We start from the raw sequence: 20,568 nt of genomic DNA on the forward strand, positions 1-20,568 counted from the left end.
GTGGGCATATTATATGTGCAACCTGTGCACAGGGGCCCAGGTTGTAAGGAGGCCCACTGCCACCATAAAAGCAGCTTCCTAACAAATTTCATGGCTCACAATTGCTTGTGGATTGTTAGAGAGACATAGGGGGATGCTCAATGCTGAGCTATTTCAGAAGGGCCCATACACTGTTCTTGCACAGGGGACCCCTGCTGTCTGTGTCCACCCATGCATTATAGCAATATATCTGGAAGTGTAAATGCAGGGCTAAAACAATCATTCTAAGGCTGGGCAAAACACGCACCAAAATTTCCTCGTGAAAACCCAGACTAAGGCCTAGTTCACATCTTGTTATTGAACTACATTTAGCATGTATATCGGAAAAGCTCACAGCGGACATGCTAAACGTGTCCATAGGGCTCTGTTATCCCAACAGAGGCCTAAAGAGCGTCCTTTTGGCTTTCGTCAGGCTGGTATATGTCGGTATACCCTTTGTTTTTTGAAGTATGAAATAGCAAAGTAGAGTATTCATACTTAGGGCATGGTATAAGTTTTTTTTAACATGGGAGCATATGTGTGAGAGAGGCCACTGTCACATTTATGACGTATACATTGAACGCAAATGTTGGGGAGATTCAGAGGGGCCGGAGTCCTCGAGAAGAGCATTAACTAGCGCTCAGCCTGGACATACTGGCCCGGGGGAAGCTCCTGACGTCACTGTCTATAGATGCTCAACAAAGCCCCTGTGATGCTTAGCCCCTGTGATGCTCAGCCTGGCAGCCTCAGCATTGTAAAGTTTCTCCAGGGTCAGAGTCCCCGACTAAAGCGCTTCCAATGCTATGGACAGTGACGTCAGGAGCATCCCCAGATCCGGAGTACCGGGGCAACTGCCCGGTAACTCTGGCATTGTAAAGCTTCCCCAGTGCCGAAGTCCCTGGCCAGAGCTCTCCCGATTTCTGACCGGGGACTCCGGCGTTGTATAATCCTGACATCACTGTCCATATATGGACAGTGATGTCATGAGCTTCCCCGGCTACTGAGCTTTAGTTTGGGCGACATATCCCACTGTATGTCTATACAGTAGGATACGTTTCAGCCTTCCATCGAAGGTATACATCAGGGATCCTCCCGACATATACCTCTGCCGAAATGCAATATGCTGATGTGAAGGGGAACTAAGAATGATTAAATGGGAGATTGGGCTAATTTGGGGCAACATTAATATCTGAGAAAGACTAAAAAAAAGACACTAAAGTTGTTTACAATTTTTTTTTATATAAATATAGGTAGCTTAAGGAAACACTGTATGTTCTTGTATATTGCACATGTATGGCTAGGGCCTGTGTTGGTCGGGCTCTATGTTACAACTGTGGCATCACTGCGATGGTCTCGCAATCTAATTTTTTTCCTATCGATCACAATCCAAACAATGTGGACAAGGTTGTAATTCTCACAATTTTCACAAGTTCTACAAAATATTTTCCCCCATAGGTCGCATATGAGCTTTGGTGACCCCAAATTATTTCACTGAGACCGTTGCGTGACCAAAAGTCGCCATGGGGCCCTAGCCTATTACTTTTGTCAAGGTGAAAAGAACTCAGGATAAATACCTCCCTGACAGCAATGTTTGTACATGTTTTAATATCTGCATACCTGATCCTGGATGTGCAATTTCTAACAAATAAAGTGTTCCTGTAGCTGCTGTCCCTGGGAGCTTTTGGGGAGCAAACTAAAGCTTTAGAGACTATTGAGACCTGCTGTATTAGGTCAAACAGTGGAGCTCCAAGGAAATCCCTACCACTCATCTAAACATTGAAAGACAAGGAGAATAAAAATATTTAATGAATGCAGAAAACCCCTTTAATTATATTAAAATAAATAAAAGCAAAATCTTCACAGAATCAGATCAGGTTGGACGTACCAGCTGTTGCTGTTATTGGCACTGCTTTAAATTTCACTGAAACATCAGCAAACATTCCGCCAGTTCTAGTGACATTAATTATTGGCCCAACATAACTTTCTGCAATGCGTACAGAAGTAGTAGAAAGCTGAAGGACTCCAAATGCATCATCACTGGCATTTATAATGACATGTGCAACCGTGTCACTTCTAGATCCAAGTCGTGGGGAGTTAAAAACTGAAGAAAAGTGTAGGAATAAAACCTGTTATAAAATGCTTTTTATACAATGACTGTATCATTTTAATCTTAATAAGCACTAATAGAAGTTTTAGAAAACATATATTTTTTTATTCAACGTCACCTCCAAGAAAGTCTATCTTGTTTAAAGTGGAGAATTATCATAAATAGTAAATTGGACCTAATAGTTTATTGTAACATTCCAGGGATGTTCATGTTTTTACTCTGGTCTTTCCAATGGCAGTTTTTGAAGTGCTCCATGCACTACAGGTCCTTGACCCTAAAATAGTACTAATGAAAACTACATCTCGTCTAACAAAATACAAGCCCACATATTGCTACATGAACGGAAAAATAAAAAAGTTATAGCTCTTCAAATGCGAAAACAAACTTTTTTTTAAAAGGAAAAAACGTATACATATTTGGTAAGGCCGTAATTCTATTGACCCATAGAATAAAAGTAACATGTTGATTCCACTGTACGGTGAACAGCGTACATTTTAAATACAAAAAATACTGGTGGAATTACTGTTTTTTCCATTCCCCACCCAAAAAGAGGTTAATAACAATCAATCAATAAACTCGTCCCGCAAAAAACAAGCACTCATACAGCTATGTTGATGAAAAAATAAAAGTTATGGCTCTTTGAATGCGACGATGAAAGTACAGAAATAATAGCAGTATCTAAGGAATAATATTAAATATATATGCAAAGACATATAGAATATTTTGTAATATAGCTTACCAGGGTGACTTTGCAATTTTTCCACCAATGTGACATTGACTAATTCAACAAAAAGCGATTCTGATTTCTCTGGATCATTGTCATCCAAAATCGGGAGAAAGATCTTAACTTCACTGATATTTGATGTAAACAGAACACTTCCATAGATGGGCCAGTAGTCTTTCCACTGAGTGGCTCTTCCAATATTCGGAGGGAAAAATGAAAGTGTTTCAGAGTCCATAATAGTCTGGTAGGTAATTATGACCGATCCCATCAGTCCACTTAATCGTTTAATTGTTAATGAAATATTTAGATTTTTTTCTTCAACTTTTATTGGCCGATTAAGTTCAGAGAAAATAAAAAGACCATATGGGTCATCATTAGCAAAAATGGTAAGTGAAGCATTTGTAAAATCCCCCAGTCGTCCATTCGAAACATTAGTAATTACAATGGAAAACTCTTCGTCCAATTCTGGAAGGTCATCGGGAGACACAAAAATGTTTATATTTGCATCCATTTGTCCGATTTGAAAAGTTATATTGCCGGATGTAAAAGCCAAGTCTCCAAATGGGTCCGATTCTATTTTCCAAAACACAAACACCATAGACAAGGCACCGTGATGACGTAAAACCTATAAAAGACATTGATAAAAATATTTGTCTTTAAATGATACATTTTGTTGTTTTCCCCTATTTAACTCAAATAACTCCTATTTAAATGTGAAAAGTATTTCAGATGTGAATATAAAGCGTAAATAGTCATAAAAAATATAATTTAACTAATGCAGCAGCTTGCTTAAAATGACCATTCAGTATTTACAAGTTGTGAGCAGGGGCTTACACAAAAGAGAGTGCTTGCATGCACCAGCCATGACCCCAGAAATGGATGGAGATTGTGAGATAGGGCAGCTAAGCCATTAATGTCTACATAAGCCCCACTCTCATATACTAGCCCTGCCCCATAATAACAGCTAGTGAACCCCCATAAACAGTGGAAGCTAGAGGTGCCCCCCTCAAAACGGTTCCTATCAAAATGTGCCTATATTAAATGCTTCAGATGGAGAATGCCCTATAAACAATATTAGCTAGAGTGCCCGCATGAACAGTGTCAGCCAAAGGGTGCCCCATAGAGGGTGCCACCTCGGACCAGTGCTGTATACTGCCAATAAGTGATCGGTGAGTGTCCAATAAGTGCTTGTATGTCACTTCTTCTGATGGCGCTCATCTTTATTAGCAGTGATCTGAGCCAGGGAAGAGTTTGATTTAGCAGAGAAGTCAGTGATTGACCACTCCAGCCAAATAGACTTGCCTGCCCTTCTGAGGTTCCAGAAACTCACCCCCTTTTTCAGAAACTCTTCAGAAAATATAAAAAGGGTTTGCATTTATGAGGTGTGGAGACTTCTGGCAGAGCAAGGTTTCAACCAGTTTCCTGATCTGTCGTATTGATAACCGAAAAGCTAAAACAGATCCATTCACAGAGAGGTGTTTCTGGTTAGCTAATACCTGCGGTATCTTCTGGAGGGAGACCCTGAATTACAGGGTACTTATGCAAATAACACTTTAGAGACAGTTTTCTTCCTATTTGTATTGTTATCCAAGATAGTGAATTAAAAAGTAACGTTTATTTGATTTAAAGCGAACCTCTCACCTACTTTATGTTGTCATCTCTGAGCAGAATGCAGTAGTGATATGTATGCTGATTTCAGCCATGTCACTTATGCACAGTAATAAGCAAGCTGTCAATCAGCAGCTGGTGGCAAAGCCCGCAACTCATGAATAAGTTGGACTACACGTACACAGCGCTCGCAGCATGCTGCAACTAATAAGATGTAAGTTTAGCCAAAATACTGCACATTTACAAAAAAATGACACACGGTTATAAACAGCATGCCCGTTACTAGTAGGTGACAGATTCACTTTAAGTAATACTTTTAAGACTGAACCCTTTACACTTGCCTGAAATGAAACAGCATTATATCCAGATTCGGGCTCAGTTGTGTTCATAAACAAAGAATTATGTCTGAATTCGAACACGCCATGAGCATCATCAGAGTCTTCAATGATCACAATTATGTGGGAGCCAATACCCAGGCTTGCTGTTCAAATAACAACCATCAAAACAAAAACATAAAAGTGAGCATGGCAGAGTATTGAATGTTATAGTAAAATATGAATTATTAGTATTATGAAACCGTATACTAGGTACTTTATTTTACACCAAATACATATTAATATGTTATAAATATTCAATTATTATGAGTCTTTCATTAATAAGATAATTACTACTTTTTAGGGAATTCACAATTTGTTTTAAAAAAATAAACTTTGCTTTTTAAAATGGTTTTGTCCGTTAATTTTAAAACCACAGACTTCTCATGTTATAAATAGCTCTCAGACATGCTCTAAATCAGGGGTCTCAAGCACGCGGCCTGTGGGCCGCATGCGTCCCCTGGGGCTTTCATCTGCGGCCTGCAGGACACAAAGTCGCTAGTATCGGCTCTCCTCCGAGACTCTGGAATTCCCTGACATCGCTGTCCACATATGAACAGCGATGTCTGGGGCTTCCCCAGAGCCGGAGTCCCGGGCAGAGCGCTAGTACAGGCTCTGCTCCAGGACTCTTTGGAATTCCCTGACATCGCTGTCCATATATGGACAGTGTGTCAGGGTCTTCCCCAGAGCGGAGTCCCGAGCAGAGCGCTAGTATCGGCTCTGCTCCGGGACTCTGTGGAATTCACTGACATCGCTGTCCATATATGGACAGTGTGTCAGGGTCTTCCCCAGAGCGGAGACCCAGGCAGAGCGCTAGTATCAGCTCTGCTCCGGGACTCTGTCGAATTCCCTGACATCGGTGTCCATGTTTGGACACGCGATGTCTGGGGCTTCCCCAGAGCCAGAGTCCAGTGCAGAGCTCTAGTACAGGCTCTGCTACGGGACTCTGTGGAAATCCCTGACATCGCTGTCCATATATGGACAGTGTGCAGGGTCTTCCCCAGTGCGGAGTCCCGGGCAGAGCGCTAGTATAGGCTCTGCTCCGGGACTCTGTGGAATACCCTGACATCACTGTCCATACATCGACAATGATGTCAGGGGCTTCCCCAGAGCAGGAGTCCCAGTGATGTCAGGACCACAGCTGGAGTCCCAGGAAGAGCCTACTAGCGCTCTGCCCGGGACTCCAGCTCTGGGGTTGCTCCTGACATCTCTGTCCATATATGGACAGTGATGTCAGGAGCAGAGCTGGAATCCCAGGCAGAGTGCTAGAAGCGGCTCTGCTCTGGGACTCCAGCTCTGGGCAAGCCCCTGACATCACTGTGGCAGCATCTGTGGCGGGCACTGTGGCAGCATCTGCGGAGGGCACTGTGGCAGCATCTGCGGAGGGCACTGTGGCAGCATCTGCGGAGGGCAATGTGGCAGCATCTATGGAGGGCACTGTGGCAGCATCTACGGAGGGCACTGTGGCAGCATCTACAGAGGGCACTGTGGCAGCATCTACAGAGGGCACTGTGGCAGCATCCACAGAGGGCACTGCGGCAGCATCCACAGAAGGCACTGCGGCAGCATCTACAGAGCGCACTGTGGCAGCATCTACAGAGGGAACTGTGGCAGCATCTACAGAGGACACTGTGGCAGCATCTACAGAGGGAACTGTCGCAGCATCTATAGAGGACACTGTGGCAGCATCTACAGAGGGCACTGTGGCAGCATCCACAGAGAGCACTGCGGCAGAATCCACAGAGGGCACTGTGGCAGCATCTACAGAGGGCACTGCGGCAGCATCTACAGAGAGCACTGTGGCACTATCTAAAAAGGGGCTGCCCAATCTTGACATGTGTGTCTGCCAAACGCTGCCATCTGAGCCGCCGGACTGCATTTAGCGACACTTAAACTGGAAAACTGGATTGTTGAAATAAGCACGTGGAGAAATATCCCAAATTTTAAACCTAGTGGTATTATTATAATAATGTAGTATTAATTTTTATAGTAATGTAGTATTATTATTATTATAGTAATATAGTGTTATTGTAGTTCAAATAAGTAATTTATTAACAATAATTTTGTATTCTATCAAATTTGAAAGTAATGCGGCCCGTGAACTTCCCATTTTTTCTATATGCGGCCCACTTACCCGGCCGAGTTTGAGACCCCTGCTCTAAATGGTGTATATTATAAACTTAGATGTCATAGATTACAGGTGGATCAGAGACACGCAGGACCCGCCGACACTGAGCCCGTCAGGTCCACGGGACTGACAGATTCAGTGAATAGCGCTATATACAGATGCTCTGTATAAACAGCTTTATCTTCAAAAGTAAAACAAATTTTTAATAAAAACGAATTGAGAAGTTACACAAATCACACTGTCTGATCTATTTATTTAAAAAAAAAGGTACATAGCCTTTAAACTGCTTTACTCAAGTAGAAAGAAAGGACTGAGAAGGAAGTGCTTACCCCTTTGGTGCACAGCTGGAAGGAACAGTTCCATGTCACCGTCACCACTAGCAAACGCATCGTCCCTAAAGAGTTCAGCCACTTCAGGAAGAGACACACAGAAGACACATATACATATGTACACATATAAGAGATAGACAGGAGACTGATAGCACAATTACTAACAAGTAGATCAGAAGAAGAAACTTTACATTTACTAGGTTTCAACAGTAGAGTAAGTGTAAGGTTACAGCAGAATGATGTAACTAAGATCTGCTTTATGGAGATACAGTGTATCTAAACCTACTGCTTAAATATTGATTGCTTTAGATACAGACCAGAAAGGAGGACCTTGGTATTCATAGAATAAAGCTTCATAAGGAGAGGTGTTGTACCATAGCCAGAAATAATACTATGGCTTCCTATGCTAGGGAACAGCCTGAGGTCAGGGGTTTCTATAAACTAAGTAGCCAGGCCAACACGGCCATGATTACGTTTTACCGTCTCACATACTTAGCACACTGGTTGTATACATCTCAACTGGCCCAGGCTAGAATTCACCAGAGGTCACAAAATGGATTGGCTGGCTTGTAACTGACCAGCGCTTTGTTGGGTAATATTATGACCAGAATCATTGTGCTTCATTGATGTCCTTTTGGATCCCACATAGACACTGCTGCTACGCTTCTAATGTATTATTACTAATAGGCTCAGGACATACCCCACTATCGTGTGTAACCTTGATGGACCAGAGAAACAAAGCACTGATAATTGTGACATACTAAAGGGTTATTCCCATGTCAGACATTTATGGCATATCTACAGGATGCGGGTCCCAGCTCTAAGACTCGCACCTATATTGAGAACTGGGGTGAAGCCTAGCCACCTCTCCACATAGTCCCCATCTCAAATCGAGGGGTGACTACTACTCTCTATATAGGTGTGTGTGTGTGTGTGTGTGTGTGTGTGTGTGTGTGTGTGTGTGTGTGTGTTTGCTTGCTTGTGTGAGTGTGTTGGGTCATGAGCTCGCTTTTTATAGGGGGCTGTGAGCACTTGGTTTTCCCAGGTGTCATCCACTTTCTGCAGCTCTACTGACTAATGCCCCATCTGAATTGAAGTAATGCATTTCTTTGTTGAATTGCACCAGGTCAATGGAACATACATTCCATTTGAGATTTATACAGAGCTTAGTTTTTGTTGGCTCTGAGCTGGTGCAATATCAAAAAAATTATTGGATAGACATAAAGAGTTACATTATATTATGTAGTTGCAAGGGTATATGTATCATAGAGGCAGGTCCGGCATTAGGGGGGGCACACTGGGCAATTGCCCAGGGCCCCAATCTCTAAAGGGAACCCCTCCTTTAGCATTGCTGTTCAGCTGTCCGTCTGTGACAGCAAGCTGGTGGGTAGCTGAAAAGCAGTAACAGTCTCTACCAAAGAATCAGCATGGAGCGCCGCCATATCGCGGATATTATCACTGATATCGGCAATCCAGCGGCGCTCCTCCGTGCTGATTTTATGGTAGAGACCCTACCTGAGTGTCTCCTCTGAGTCCTGGCACGTGTACTGTGTCTCCTGATGCTGTCAGCGTCATAACGTCATGTATGCTGGGTTGCATCAGGAAACAGTAAACTGGCACCCAGAGGGAGTGTAGCAGGCAGGAGCGGAGAAGGTACATTTATACATAGGCAGCACACTGCCATAGAATATTATCTCTAGTGTCTGATTTATTATTTTGTGGTCAAAGTGACTTAAATCTGGGGTTTGATTCTGAGCAAGAAGGAGGTACATATAATATGGGTGTATCATACACATATCATCCAAACATATTATATGTACCTCCTCCTTGTTCAGAATCAAACCCCAGATTTAAGTCACTTTGACCACAAAATAAAATAAATAAATCAGACCCTAGAGATAATATTCTATGGCAGTGTGCTGCATTCATACACTGTCTGAATACATGTTTTTGCAGTAATACTATGAAGCCAGGCCATATAGTGCTAAAGACTGAATATGAGAGCTGCATGAATACTCTTAGGTCTCGTTCACATCTGCGTTGGGCTTCCGTTCATGGGTTCCATTAGACCTTTCCGTCATGGGAACCCATAAATGGAAAGCCAAATGGAAACCATAGCTTCCATTTGCATTACCATTGATTTCAATGGTAATGCTTACGTTGAAGTTGGGTTCCGTTTGTTTCCGTTACGTAAAGTTAATTTTTTTTTAGCGGAAACAATAGCTCAGTCGACTGAAATTGAAATTTAAATGAATGGTAATGCAAATAAGAGCTATGTTTGCCATTTGGCTTTCCGTTCATGAGTTCCTCCGACGGAAAGGTCTAACGGAACCCATGAACAAAAGCCTGATGCTGATGTGAACGAGGCCTTAAAGGGATTGTCCAGGCACAGATAACTGATGACCTATCCACGGGATAGATTATTTTAAAATTTGGGGCCCCTCTTGTAATTTTGCCCAGGACCATACTTTGCCTAAAACCGGCCCTGCATAGAGGAAGCTCATGTGGCTGCTATGTGACTCCTGGCAATAGGAGCCCAGAAGAGGTTGGTTGCAACCCTTATTTTGATGGGTGGTGAGAACCTGTGCTGTGATCCCCTCTCCACAAGCCCCATAACGTCAACAAATAGGGCTGTGGGGAATTAATCTAAGGATCAAGAAAAGCGGATAAGGGGGTACAAGCAGCATATCCTGCAGTTCAAGGTGATCAGAAGTAAGGTAGTGTTAACCAGCTCCAGAACGGTGCGCTATTTTATTCTTTGCTATAAGGTCCCCTCCCAAATATATACAGTATCATTTATAGATTGAATAGTTGCACTCAACTACAAATGCACTCACTGGGTGTTCGAATAAATAGTCAGAATCAAAAACACAATGTACCAAATGCAGAATGCCATCAACACAGAAAAGTTCAATGTCAAGTGTTAGAATTTCGAAAATTAAATAGGGGAGACTGTGTCAAACTTACCACCTGCATCAGTATTCCACAGTTCAACTTTAAACGATTTGGCCAGTTCAGGTACAGCATTATCAGTGATGCTAACATAAATGTGTTTATATCGCTCTCCAGGTTGGAATTCCAAAAAATCAGCTGTTTCCTTAAGGTACAAAAATAGTAAACATATGTGAGAACTAGCTACCTTATCCTAAGACCACACATGCAGAATATGTCATTCCATCATAGTTACCTGATAGTCCTGTGGACTGAACGCAGTCATTGGAGATGTCCTGTATTCAACCCTTATATGTCCCAAAAGTCCTTGTGCTCGAACCACCAGCAGCCTGATTTGTCCAATTTCCTCCGTGACTTTTATAGTGGGAACAGATTTTGTAGGAATACTCATGTTATCACCTGGTCTTGGAGGAGGGTCCACAGAGAACTGAAGTAGTCCTGTATGAAACAGATACCAATCATAAAGCAGCTATTGTACACCTCTCATGTTGTGTACAGTAACCATACTGTTTAATTTTAAAGGGAACCTGTCAGAACTTTTAAGGTCTCAAAACTGCTGACAGTGTGATATAGCGGAGGGAAAGGACATTTTTAACTTACGAGAAAAATATGTTTCATTCCCGCGGCACACCGATTGCCTCTGAGGTCGGACTTAATGTGCAAGTTCTCCTGCACTTCACTCTGCAAGCCCCATCCCTCTGTTTTGCTCTAGAGGTCACGTGATTGGCCGCTAGAGTCGTCACTCAGAGCAGAGAGTGGCACTTGCAACCACCGCGTCGGGGGAATCAAACGTCGGTTTGAAAAAAGGTGTGTTTAAAATTCCCTTCCCCTCCCCTATATAACCCTGTCCGCAGTTTTGAGGCCTCAAAACTGCTGACAGTTTCCCTTTAATGGTGTCCTAATGAGATGCAATGCACAGGTGCACGCCTCGTTGCAAGACAGAGCTCCAATACACATACTGTAACAAATCTCGAACCTGTGTGATTATCACATGACCAGAACAGAAGTTTATCCACTGGAAGTAAACAATGAAGGATCCTATTTAATGACAGCAAGCAGAGAGAGGGTTTCTCTTGAAAACCACGAGAAATTGATATAGAAAGTATATAAAACATGTTTATAACTTTTTATTATACAAAAAATAAAATTTATTTGTTGCATGTTATAAGCTGTACATCTAAAAAATTAAGCTGTGATGAGGAGTGTATTATGTATAGAAATATCTGTATCCAGTAAAGCTTTATGTTATACCCAAGGAATGCCGATTCTAGCTTCTTATTGAGGTAAAAACAAAACTGCAATGGATAGAATGAAAGCAAAAAAATAAGGGAAAGTATTAAGGAATATTGTCCTGATTATATGTGCAAGTCTATGACGCAATGACATATGGTAGTTAAACTTTCATTCACTGTAATGCTGTATTCAATTTGTTCACACAGGTATGACACCAGTGACGGCTTCAGTTTTTACAGGATCCGTGATAGTTATAAAGCGTCCATCATGATCCATCATAATCTATTATGATCCATTTAATGGACCCGCATAATCTATCGTGATCCATTATGATAATGGGTTTTTCAAGTTTAAAATATAGAATAATACAGCCATCTCATCACGGTATGGTCTTACCATAAGGGTGATCACTTGCATTAATTGTAATATCTTCTGATATCTTATTAGGATCTATGCTAGCTCCACTGGTAGGAGTGGATCCAGGTTTCCCATCAGCAGATATGGCATGTGTGAGAGTTACTCGAAAATGCTCCATGAGTTCTGGGATATCATCATCTAGAACATCCAGATTTAGCACCTATACGAAATTGCAAATAGAAAATATATTTATTAAAACCAGGTCAGGAAATATACTGCACATTACTGCATATGAACAAATAAACAAATCAGCAGGGAGCAGGAAACGGGGTTATCCTGGTCGGATATCCTCTTTAAAAACAAGGTAAAGTGGTTGTCCTACCATTTAATATCATATTCATTGTAGAGATGATTAAATGTAAACAATGTAACATTTATATGCTGTTAAAAAAAAAAGGATCGAGTGAAGACTTCTGACCTTTACTGATATAGCATGGCACCATCTGGTGTTCAAAGTGTATAGCAATGTGCACATCCACCCAATGAGCAGAGTGCTGGTGGACACATATGCTAAGTCACTTTCCCTGCAGCCCGTTCTCTGCGTAGTGATCCTCTGTCCACTGCATTTCAGCCAAAGGAAATAGTTTTCTGCCCTGCTTGTCAGGAAAGCAGCAGAGTGTCTGCAGTATCATGGCATTAGAAACTGAGGAGACTCCTTCTTCTAGGCTGGTAAGGACTGTAAAGTTCTGCATCTTGACAGCTGATATGAACCCTGCACATGCCCACTCTGTCTTTATTGTTTTATATAATTATATTTTTATTGGTTTTATAAGGGAGTGCATACTGTGGTTATCACACAGTATATATCTTCACTACTTTGGATCCCATGTTACCTATCTGCAGGGAAAGTAAGAAGGGACTATATGTCAGCTGCCAGAAGGGGAAGGAGATTGATTCAGCTTCGAGACCCTCCCCCAGCAGCTCAGATTAGCAGCAGAACCAAGGGGGACAGAGGGAAGCAAAAAAAGTTGAGAAAGTTATTAGTATAGAAATGCTGCAAATTACTTTAAAACATCTATTAACAGAATTTGTGGAATCTTGGCATGAAAATGATTCATCGGATAACCCCTTTATCAACCATTTTTAAGTGTCAGAAAAAAGCAGGAAGCTCAGGTAGAAAACAGAAAATCAGGAAATGTTTATCAGAAAATGAGACTAAAGCCTAAACATTAAAAAGGAAAATTTACCAGTATTTAGTTTCTCCATATTTTACTTTTTTCACTTAATACCACCATTTTGAGGTAGGGATCTCATGTGGAACCCCAACCTTACTCTTCCATCTTTCTCATCTTAAAATCAATAAGCTACGGCTGTCTCCTTCAAGCAAAAGATGTTCTCAAATGTGTCTTTGACATTACCCTTCAATGAGACACTAACATTCACTAAAGAAACAACCCAAACAACATGGAAATTTGATCTGAAATAGTTAAAGATAGTTCTGTGAAAATTAGATATAAAATAATTCAATTCCAATTAGGAAGGAGAAAGTCAAATGAAATTAAGTGAAAATAGTAGGAATTAGAAAAATATTATAAAATATAGATAAAATAAGATTTCTACATTTCTTTTTTTTGCCTAATTTTAATGTATATGCTAGGAAAAGCTCCCGACGTATATGTTAAACATAGGCTTGGACAGGTGCCTAACAGTGGCATCAATCACCAATAGTCTATAATGGTATCCGTTTAACATATTTATCATGAAAAGCTATTAAAAAACCCATAACGTACACTACCGTTCAAAAGTTTGGGGTCACCCAGACAATTTTGTGTTTTCCATGAAAACTCACACTTATATTTATCAAATGAGTTGCAAAATGACTAGAAAATATAGTCAAGACATTGACAAGGTTAGAAATAATGATTTTTATTTGAAATAATAATTTTCTCCTTCAAACTTTGCTTTCGTCAAAGAATTCTCCATTTGCAGCAATTACAGCATTGCAGACCTTTGGCATTCTAGCTGTTAATTTGCTGAGGTAATCGGGAGAAATTTCACCCCATGCTTCCAGAAGGCCCTCCCACAAGTTGGATTGGCTTGATGGGCACTTCTTGTGCACCATACGGTCAAGCTGCTCCCACAACAGATCTATGGGGTTGAGATTTGGTGACTGTGCTGGCCACTCCATTACAGATAGAATACCAGCTGCCTGCTTCTTCCCTAAATAGTTCTTCCAATCTTCCTCTGTCCAATGTCTGTGTGTTTTTGCCCATATTAATCTTTTCCTTTTATTAGCCAGTCTCAGATATGGCTTTTTCTTTGCCACTCTGCCCTGAAGGCCAGCATCCCGGAGTCGCCTCTTCACTGTAGACGTTGACACTGGCGTTTTGCGGGTACTATGTAATGGAGCTGCCAGTTGAGGACCTGTGAGGCATCTATTTCTCAAACTAGAGACTCTAATGTACTTGTCTTGTTTCTCAGTTGTGCAGCGGGGCCTCCCACTTCTCTTTCTACTCTGGTTAGAGCCTGTTTGTGCTGTCCTCTGAAGGGAGTAGTACACACCGTTGTAGGAAATCTTCAGTTTCTTGGCAATTTCTCACATGGAATAGCCTTAATTTCTAAGAACAAGAATAGACTGTCGAGTTTAACATGAAAGCTCTCTTTTTCTAGCCATTTTGAGAGTTTAATCAAACCCACAAATGTAATGCTCCAGATTCTCAATTAGCTCAAAGGAAGGTCAGTTTTATAGCTCCTCTAAACAGCAAAACTGTTTACAGCGGTGCTAACATAATTGCACAAGGGTTTTCAAGTGTTTTCTAATCATTCATTAGCCTTCTAACACAGTTAGCAAACACAATGTACCATTAGAACACTGGAGTGATGGTTGCTGGAAATGGGCCTCTATACACCTATGTAGATATTGCATTAAAAACCAGACGTTTGCAGCTAGAATAGTCATTTAGCACATTAACAATGTATAGAGTGTATTTCGTATTAATTTAATGTTATCTTCATTGAAAAAAACTCTGCTTTTCTTTCAAAAATAAGGAAATTTCTAAGTGACCCTAAACTTTTGAACGGTAGTGTATACTTTATATGGATGCCTGTGACATATGCCATACAGTGGCATATGTCATCCACAGGCTCCCATTTAACCCATTTGCCACACCGCCTGTTTTGGCCTTGTGGCACAGCCAATTTATTCAAATCTGACATGTGTCATTTTAAGTGGTAATAACTTGGGAATGCTTTTACCTATCCAAGCGATTCTAAGATTGTTTTCTTGTGACATATTGTACTTTATGATAGTGGGAAAATTTGGTTGATAAATTCAATATTTATTAGTGAAAAACGGCAAAATTGAGAGAAAATTTGCAAAAATGTGCATTTTTCTAAATGTAAATGGATCTGTTTGTAAAACAAATAGTAATACTAGACAAAATAGTCACTAGTTAACATTTCCCATATATTGACTTTATGTTTGCATAATTTTTTGAACGTCCTTCTATTTTTCTGGGATGTTACAAGGCTTTGAACTTTAGCAGCAATGTCTCACATTTTCAAGAAAATTTCAAAAGGCTATTTTACAGGTACCAGTTTAGTTCTGAAGTGTTTTTGAGGGCCTTATATATTAGAATCCCCCAATAAATCACCCAATTTTAAAAACTGCACCCCTCAAAGTATTCAAAACAGCATTCAGAAAGTTTCTTAACCCTTTAGGCGTTTCACAGGAAATAAAGTAGAGGGAAAGTTACAAATTTCATTATTTTTTTTGCCGAAATTCATTTGTAATAAAAAAATTCTGTAACACAGAAGGTTTTACCAGAGAAACGCAATCAATATTTATTGCCCAGATTCTGCAGTTTTTAGAAATATCCCATGTGTGGCCCTAGTTTCCCAATGGACCGAAAGACCGGCCTCAGAAGCAAAGGAGCATGTCACGGTCACAAGGTATGTGGATCCACTAGGCCGCTCCGACGTAGAGGAGAGGCAGCTGACCAGGTCACAGTCTATATGAAAGTCAATAGTAGATAGTAACGCTTGGGTACCTGAACTAGTCTAGACGGTGGCTGTGGCTTCAGCACGGATAAAGGCCAGTGCAGCAGGTAGCACCAGAAGTGGCGGGCAGTATCCGATGTGGCAGAAGACACTGGACGTGGCAGGAGACACTGGACGTGGCAGGAGACACTGGACGTGGCAGGAGACACTGGACATGGCAGAAAACACTGGACGTGGCAAACAACACTGGATGTGGCAGAAGACACTGGACATGGCAAATGACAGCAGGTGCAGTAGACACGACTCCAACACTGGTAGGCACAGGAACAGTACGGGATACAGGAGCAGGTAACAGGGTACGGGTAACAACTGGATCGGGAAACACTAAGGGACCATTTGCAAGACAGACTGATATAAACTAACAATGCCCAGGCAAGGATCAGAAGGCTTGGGGCCTTCTTATAGACCAGGAAAGCATGGCAGTTGATGATGATGACAATTTCCTTTGTGCCCGTTCTAGCCCTTTAAGGCCGGGCACGAGCGTGCGCACGCACCCTACGGGACACAGCAGAACAGAGCGGAAGTGAGTGCTGGCATCTCCTAGGAAGGAGATGGGGACCAGCGCTCACGGATCCATGGATACGGGCATCGGGAGGTGAGTAAACCCGACAGCCCGTGGCCATGGACGCTACAGTATCCCCCCTCTTACGCCCCCTCTTCTTGGGGCCAGAGCGAGAGAGGAACTTTTTAATAAGAGCAGGAGCACTGAGGTTCTCTTCTGGCTCCCAGGACCTCTCCTCAGGACCAAACCCTCTCCAGTCCACCAAATAGAAAGTCCTTCTTCCTACCCTTTTGCAGTCCAGGATTTCCCTTACCTCGAATACATCAGAAGGACCGCTGGGAGCAACTGTGGAACTAGAAGTCTTGCTGTAGCGGTTCAGAACCACTTGTTTCAGGTGGGACACATGGAAAGAGTTGGGGATTCTGAGGGTAGGAGGTAGCCGCAGCTTATAGGAGACAGGGTTTATCTGTTGCAGAATCTCGAAAGGACCAATGAGCCTTGGAGCAAACTTGTATGAGGGTAGCTTCAAGGGAATGTTCCGAGAGGACAGCCAGACTTTAGTAACCGGAAGATACTGAGGCGGCTCTCTTCTCTTAGTATCTGCCTTTCGCTTCATGCGATCGACTGTCAGCAAGATAGAGGACCGAGTCTGTTGCCAGATTTGCAGAAAGTCCCCATATGCAGAGTCAGCAGCGGGTACCTGAGATGAAGTCGACACTGGAAGAGGGACTCTAGGATGTGGACTGTATACAATGCGAAATGGAGTGGAAGTTGTGGACTCACTTGTGTGGTTGTTGTATGAGAACTCGACCCATGGAAGAAGCTGTACCCAGTTATCGTGCTGTGAAGAGATGAAGTGGCGGAGATAATTCTCCATGATCTGGTTGATCCTCTCAACTTGCCCATTGGACTGGGGGTGATAGGCTGAGGAAAAGTCCAAACTCACATCCAGGATTTTACAGAGGGCTCTCCAGAACTTTGAGGTAAACTGAACCCTCCCGGTCGGACACAATGTGAAGAGGCAAGCCATGCAAGCGAAAGATGTCTTGAATGAAGAGACTCGCCAGTCGGGGAGCAGAAGGTAGGTCGGTCAGCGGGATAAAATGTGCCATCTTAGTGAACCGGTCCACCACCACCCAGACAGAGTTACATCCTGCTGAGGGGGGAAGGCCTGTGACAAAGTCCATTGCAATGTGCTGCCAAGGGGCATTGGGTACAGGCAGAGGTTGAAGCAGGCAGGCTGGCCGGCTTGGAGTGAGTAACTTTGTTAGAAGCACACACCGTGCAAGAAGAGACAAAGTCCAGAACATCTTTAGGTAGCGTGGGCCACCAGAAGTGACGAGCAATCAGGTCCCGGGTTTTCCGGACAACAGCGTGCCATGCTAGTTTAGTACTGTGTCCCCAGCGTAGAATTCTTCTCCTGTCTGCCAACCGAATAAAAGTCCTCCCCGGAGGGATGTTTCTAATCTGCAGAGGATTAGCAGTGACAATGCAGGACGGGTCTATGATAGTCTGAAGGTACTCCACCATGTCTTCCGTCTCAAACGATTTGGACAGGGCATCGGCCCTCACATTCTTGTCAGCGGGACGGTAGTGGAGCAGAAACTGGAAACGGGTGAAGAACAGTGACCACCTGGCTTGACGAGGATTCAGTCTTTGAGCGGACTGAAGGTAGGTAAGGTTCTTGTGGTCGGTGTAGATCAAGATGGGGTGAGCTGCGCCCTCTAGAAGATGTCTCCACTCCTCCAGAGCCAATTTGATGGCCAGTAGCTCCCGATCTCCAATAGAGTAATTGCGCTCAGCAGAAGAAAAAAGTCTTGAATAGTAGCCACATACTACTGCCTTTCCATTGGTGCTCCTCTGGAACAGAAGTGCACCTGCACCAACAGAGGAAGCGTCCACCTCCAATGAGAACTGCAGAGATACGTCAGGATGATGGAGGATCGAAGCTGAAGTGAAGGTTTTCTTGAGGCTAATGAATGCGGACTCTGCCTCTGGTGTCCATACCTTGGTGTTCACACCCTTCTTGGTAAGGATAGAGATGGGAGCCGTCAGAGATGAAAAGTTCGGAATAAACTGGTAGAAATTGGCAAATCCCAGGAACCGTTGTATGGCCCTTAGGCCTTGAGGATGTGGCCACTCCAGGACAGACTTTAGTTTCTCAGGGTCCATCTTAAGACCTTGATCTGAGATGACGTAGCCCAGGAATGGCAAAGACTTATTTTCAAAGATGCACTTCTCCAACTTGGCATATAAGCGATTCTCTCTTAGTCGCAGAAGAACTTGACGGACATGCCTCCGATGGGTCATCCGATCTGGTGAGAAAATCAAAATATCATCGAGATAAACTACAACGCACATATAGAGGAGATCTCGGAAAATATCATTGAGGAATTCCTGAAATACTGCGGGAACATTACAAGTCCAAAGGGAATCACTAGGTATTCGTAGTGTCCAACGCGGGTGTTAAATGCCGTCTTCCATTCGTCACCCCGGCGAAGCCCGATTAGGTTATAATAATTTTTTTTACTTTTTACACTTTCTTTTTTTACCTGCAGCACTGATCGCTGCTAGAATACATTACACTACCTAGTAGTGTAATGTATTCCAACTGTCAGTGTGACATCACAGTCACTCTGACAGTACATCTATGAGGACCAGCCAAGGGCTGGTACTCACAGGCTTCCATACATGGTAGACCCGGAGGCTGTTGTCTGGCCTCCGGATGCCATCACAAGTATCAGCAACCCCCACAATTGCATGGGGGCTGCTGATGTGCTACAAACCCCCTAAATGCGGCGATCACAATCGATCGCCGCATTTAAGAGGTTAATTGGCAAAATCAGCGGCTATGAGCCGCTGATCGTTAACAGTGGAATGTTAGCTGTCGTGGACAGCTCACCTCCCGGTTCTTGATGCACACTGTCACAGACAGTGTGCATCGGGAACGACACAGTGACTTCCTGTCACTCTGACAAGAAGCCTATCAGGAGGCTGGTCCTGATAGGCTTCTGTACATGGCAGACGCGGAGGCCATCGTTTGGCCTCCGGTCGCCATTCTAGCCAACGGCAAACCTCACGATTTCACGATCAGATCTGCTGATGTGCTAGAAATTAAGGGGTTAATTGCCGAAATCAGCGGAAATGAGCCGCTGATCGGCAACAGTGGAGTGTCAGCTGTCGGGGACAGCTGGGCTCCCGATTCCCGGTGCACAATGTCGCCGACAGTGTGCACCAGGATCCGCGCAGTAACTGTACGTCCTCGTGCGCTAAGACACTGGCCGCCAGTACGTAAAGTTGCGTCATGGTGCGCCTAGGGGTTAAAAAAAAACTGTCCCCGATGTGCACGGTAGGCCTAGGAAAAAAACAAAATCTGAACAGGGCCTAACAACCCCGGATGACCTTGTAGAACAAACAACTGTAACCATCAAATAAACAGGACATTCATCTTTGAGAGAAAGGAGAAAATCAAGCTCCACTCTTCAGATCTTAAAAGTGTTTCTGTCTCTCCTTCATATTGAGAAGACAACTGAGTTTGCAGTTATGTGTAGCTGTCAAGATGCCATTAATGAGAAAAAGCAAGGGACAAAAAAAAAGAAAAATATACTCACTATGACACAGAAACCGGATATGTGAAATGTGGTGGAAGGATTTATGAACTGATGATTCTAAATATGAGATCTTTTGAAGAAACTGCTGCTAAAGACTACCATATTTCTATAGCCTTCAGTCAAGCCTGGTGCAAGTTTGGGGTACAATATTCCCAAGTTGGTGGTTTGTTAATAATTGGAGGCATCATGAATTCTGATAAATTCAAACATTTTTTATACATCATGTAATACCCTCTGGAAAACATTTGACGCAAACACTGCTTTGAAAATCAAGAAATACAAAACTGTACCCAGAACTATGGATTAGCTACCCCAGGATCCATGCCTCAATATCATTATTTGGATCATGATAAGCAAAAGATACACCTAATGTCTAAGACTGAACTAGGCCCTTTTTACACTGTATCAAAGGTATTTCGCAACGTATACCTCCGAGGCATCTGTCGCCCATAGGCTTCAATAAAATAAAATAAATAAAACGTATACTGTGCTGTATACGTTTTTTACTAGATGCCGTTGTATGGAATAGCGCAGCAGACTGTGCTACTCCATACAGCAGATAAAAA

At 42.7% G+C, this 20,568-nt stretch overlaps 1 protein-coding gene across 1 annotated transcript in view; it reads right to left on the bottom strand.

Annotated features, from left to right (window-relative positions):
- ADGRV1 (adhesion G protein-coupled receptor V1) overlaps nt 1–20,568 on the bottom strand; it is a 681,209-nt gene that overhangs the window by 511,217 nt on the left and 149,424 nt on the right. Inside the window, exons 24-30 of the mRNA XM_075837359.1 lie at nt 11,870–12,050; nt 10,476–10,678; nt 10,256–10,385; nt 7,289–7,369; nt 4,799–4,938; nt 2,865–3,474; nt 1,904–2,119 (exon numbers count right to left, since the gene is read on the bottom strand). Coding sequence (XP_075693474.1) covers nt 1,904–2,119; nt 2,865–3,474; nt 4,799–4,938; nt 7,289–7,369; nt 10,256–10,385; nt 10,476–10,678; nt 11,870–12,050 — 1,561 coding nt within the window. The remainder of the gene's footprint in view (nt 1–1,903; nt 2,120–2,864; nt 3,475–4,798; nt 4,939–7,288; nt 7,370–10,255; nt 10,386–10,475; nt 10,679–11,869; nt 12,051–20,568) is intronic.

Source organism: Rhinoderma darwinii, chromosome 1 (assembly GCF_050947455.1).
Source record: "Rhinoderma darwinii isolate aRhiDar2 chromosome 1, aRhiDar2.hap1, whole genome shotgun sequence".
Taxonomy (NCBI): Eukaryota; Metazoa; Chordata; class Amphibia; order Anura; family Rhinodermatidae; genus Rhinoderma; species Rhinoderma darwinii.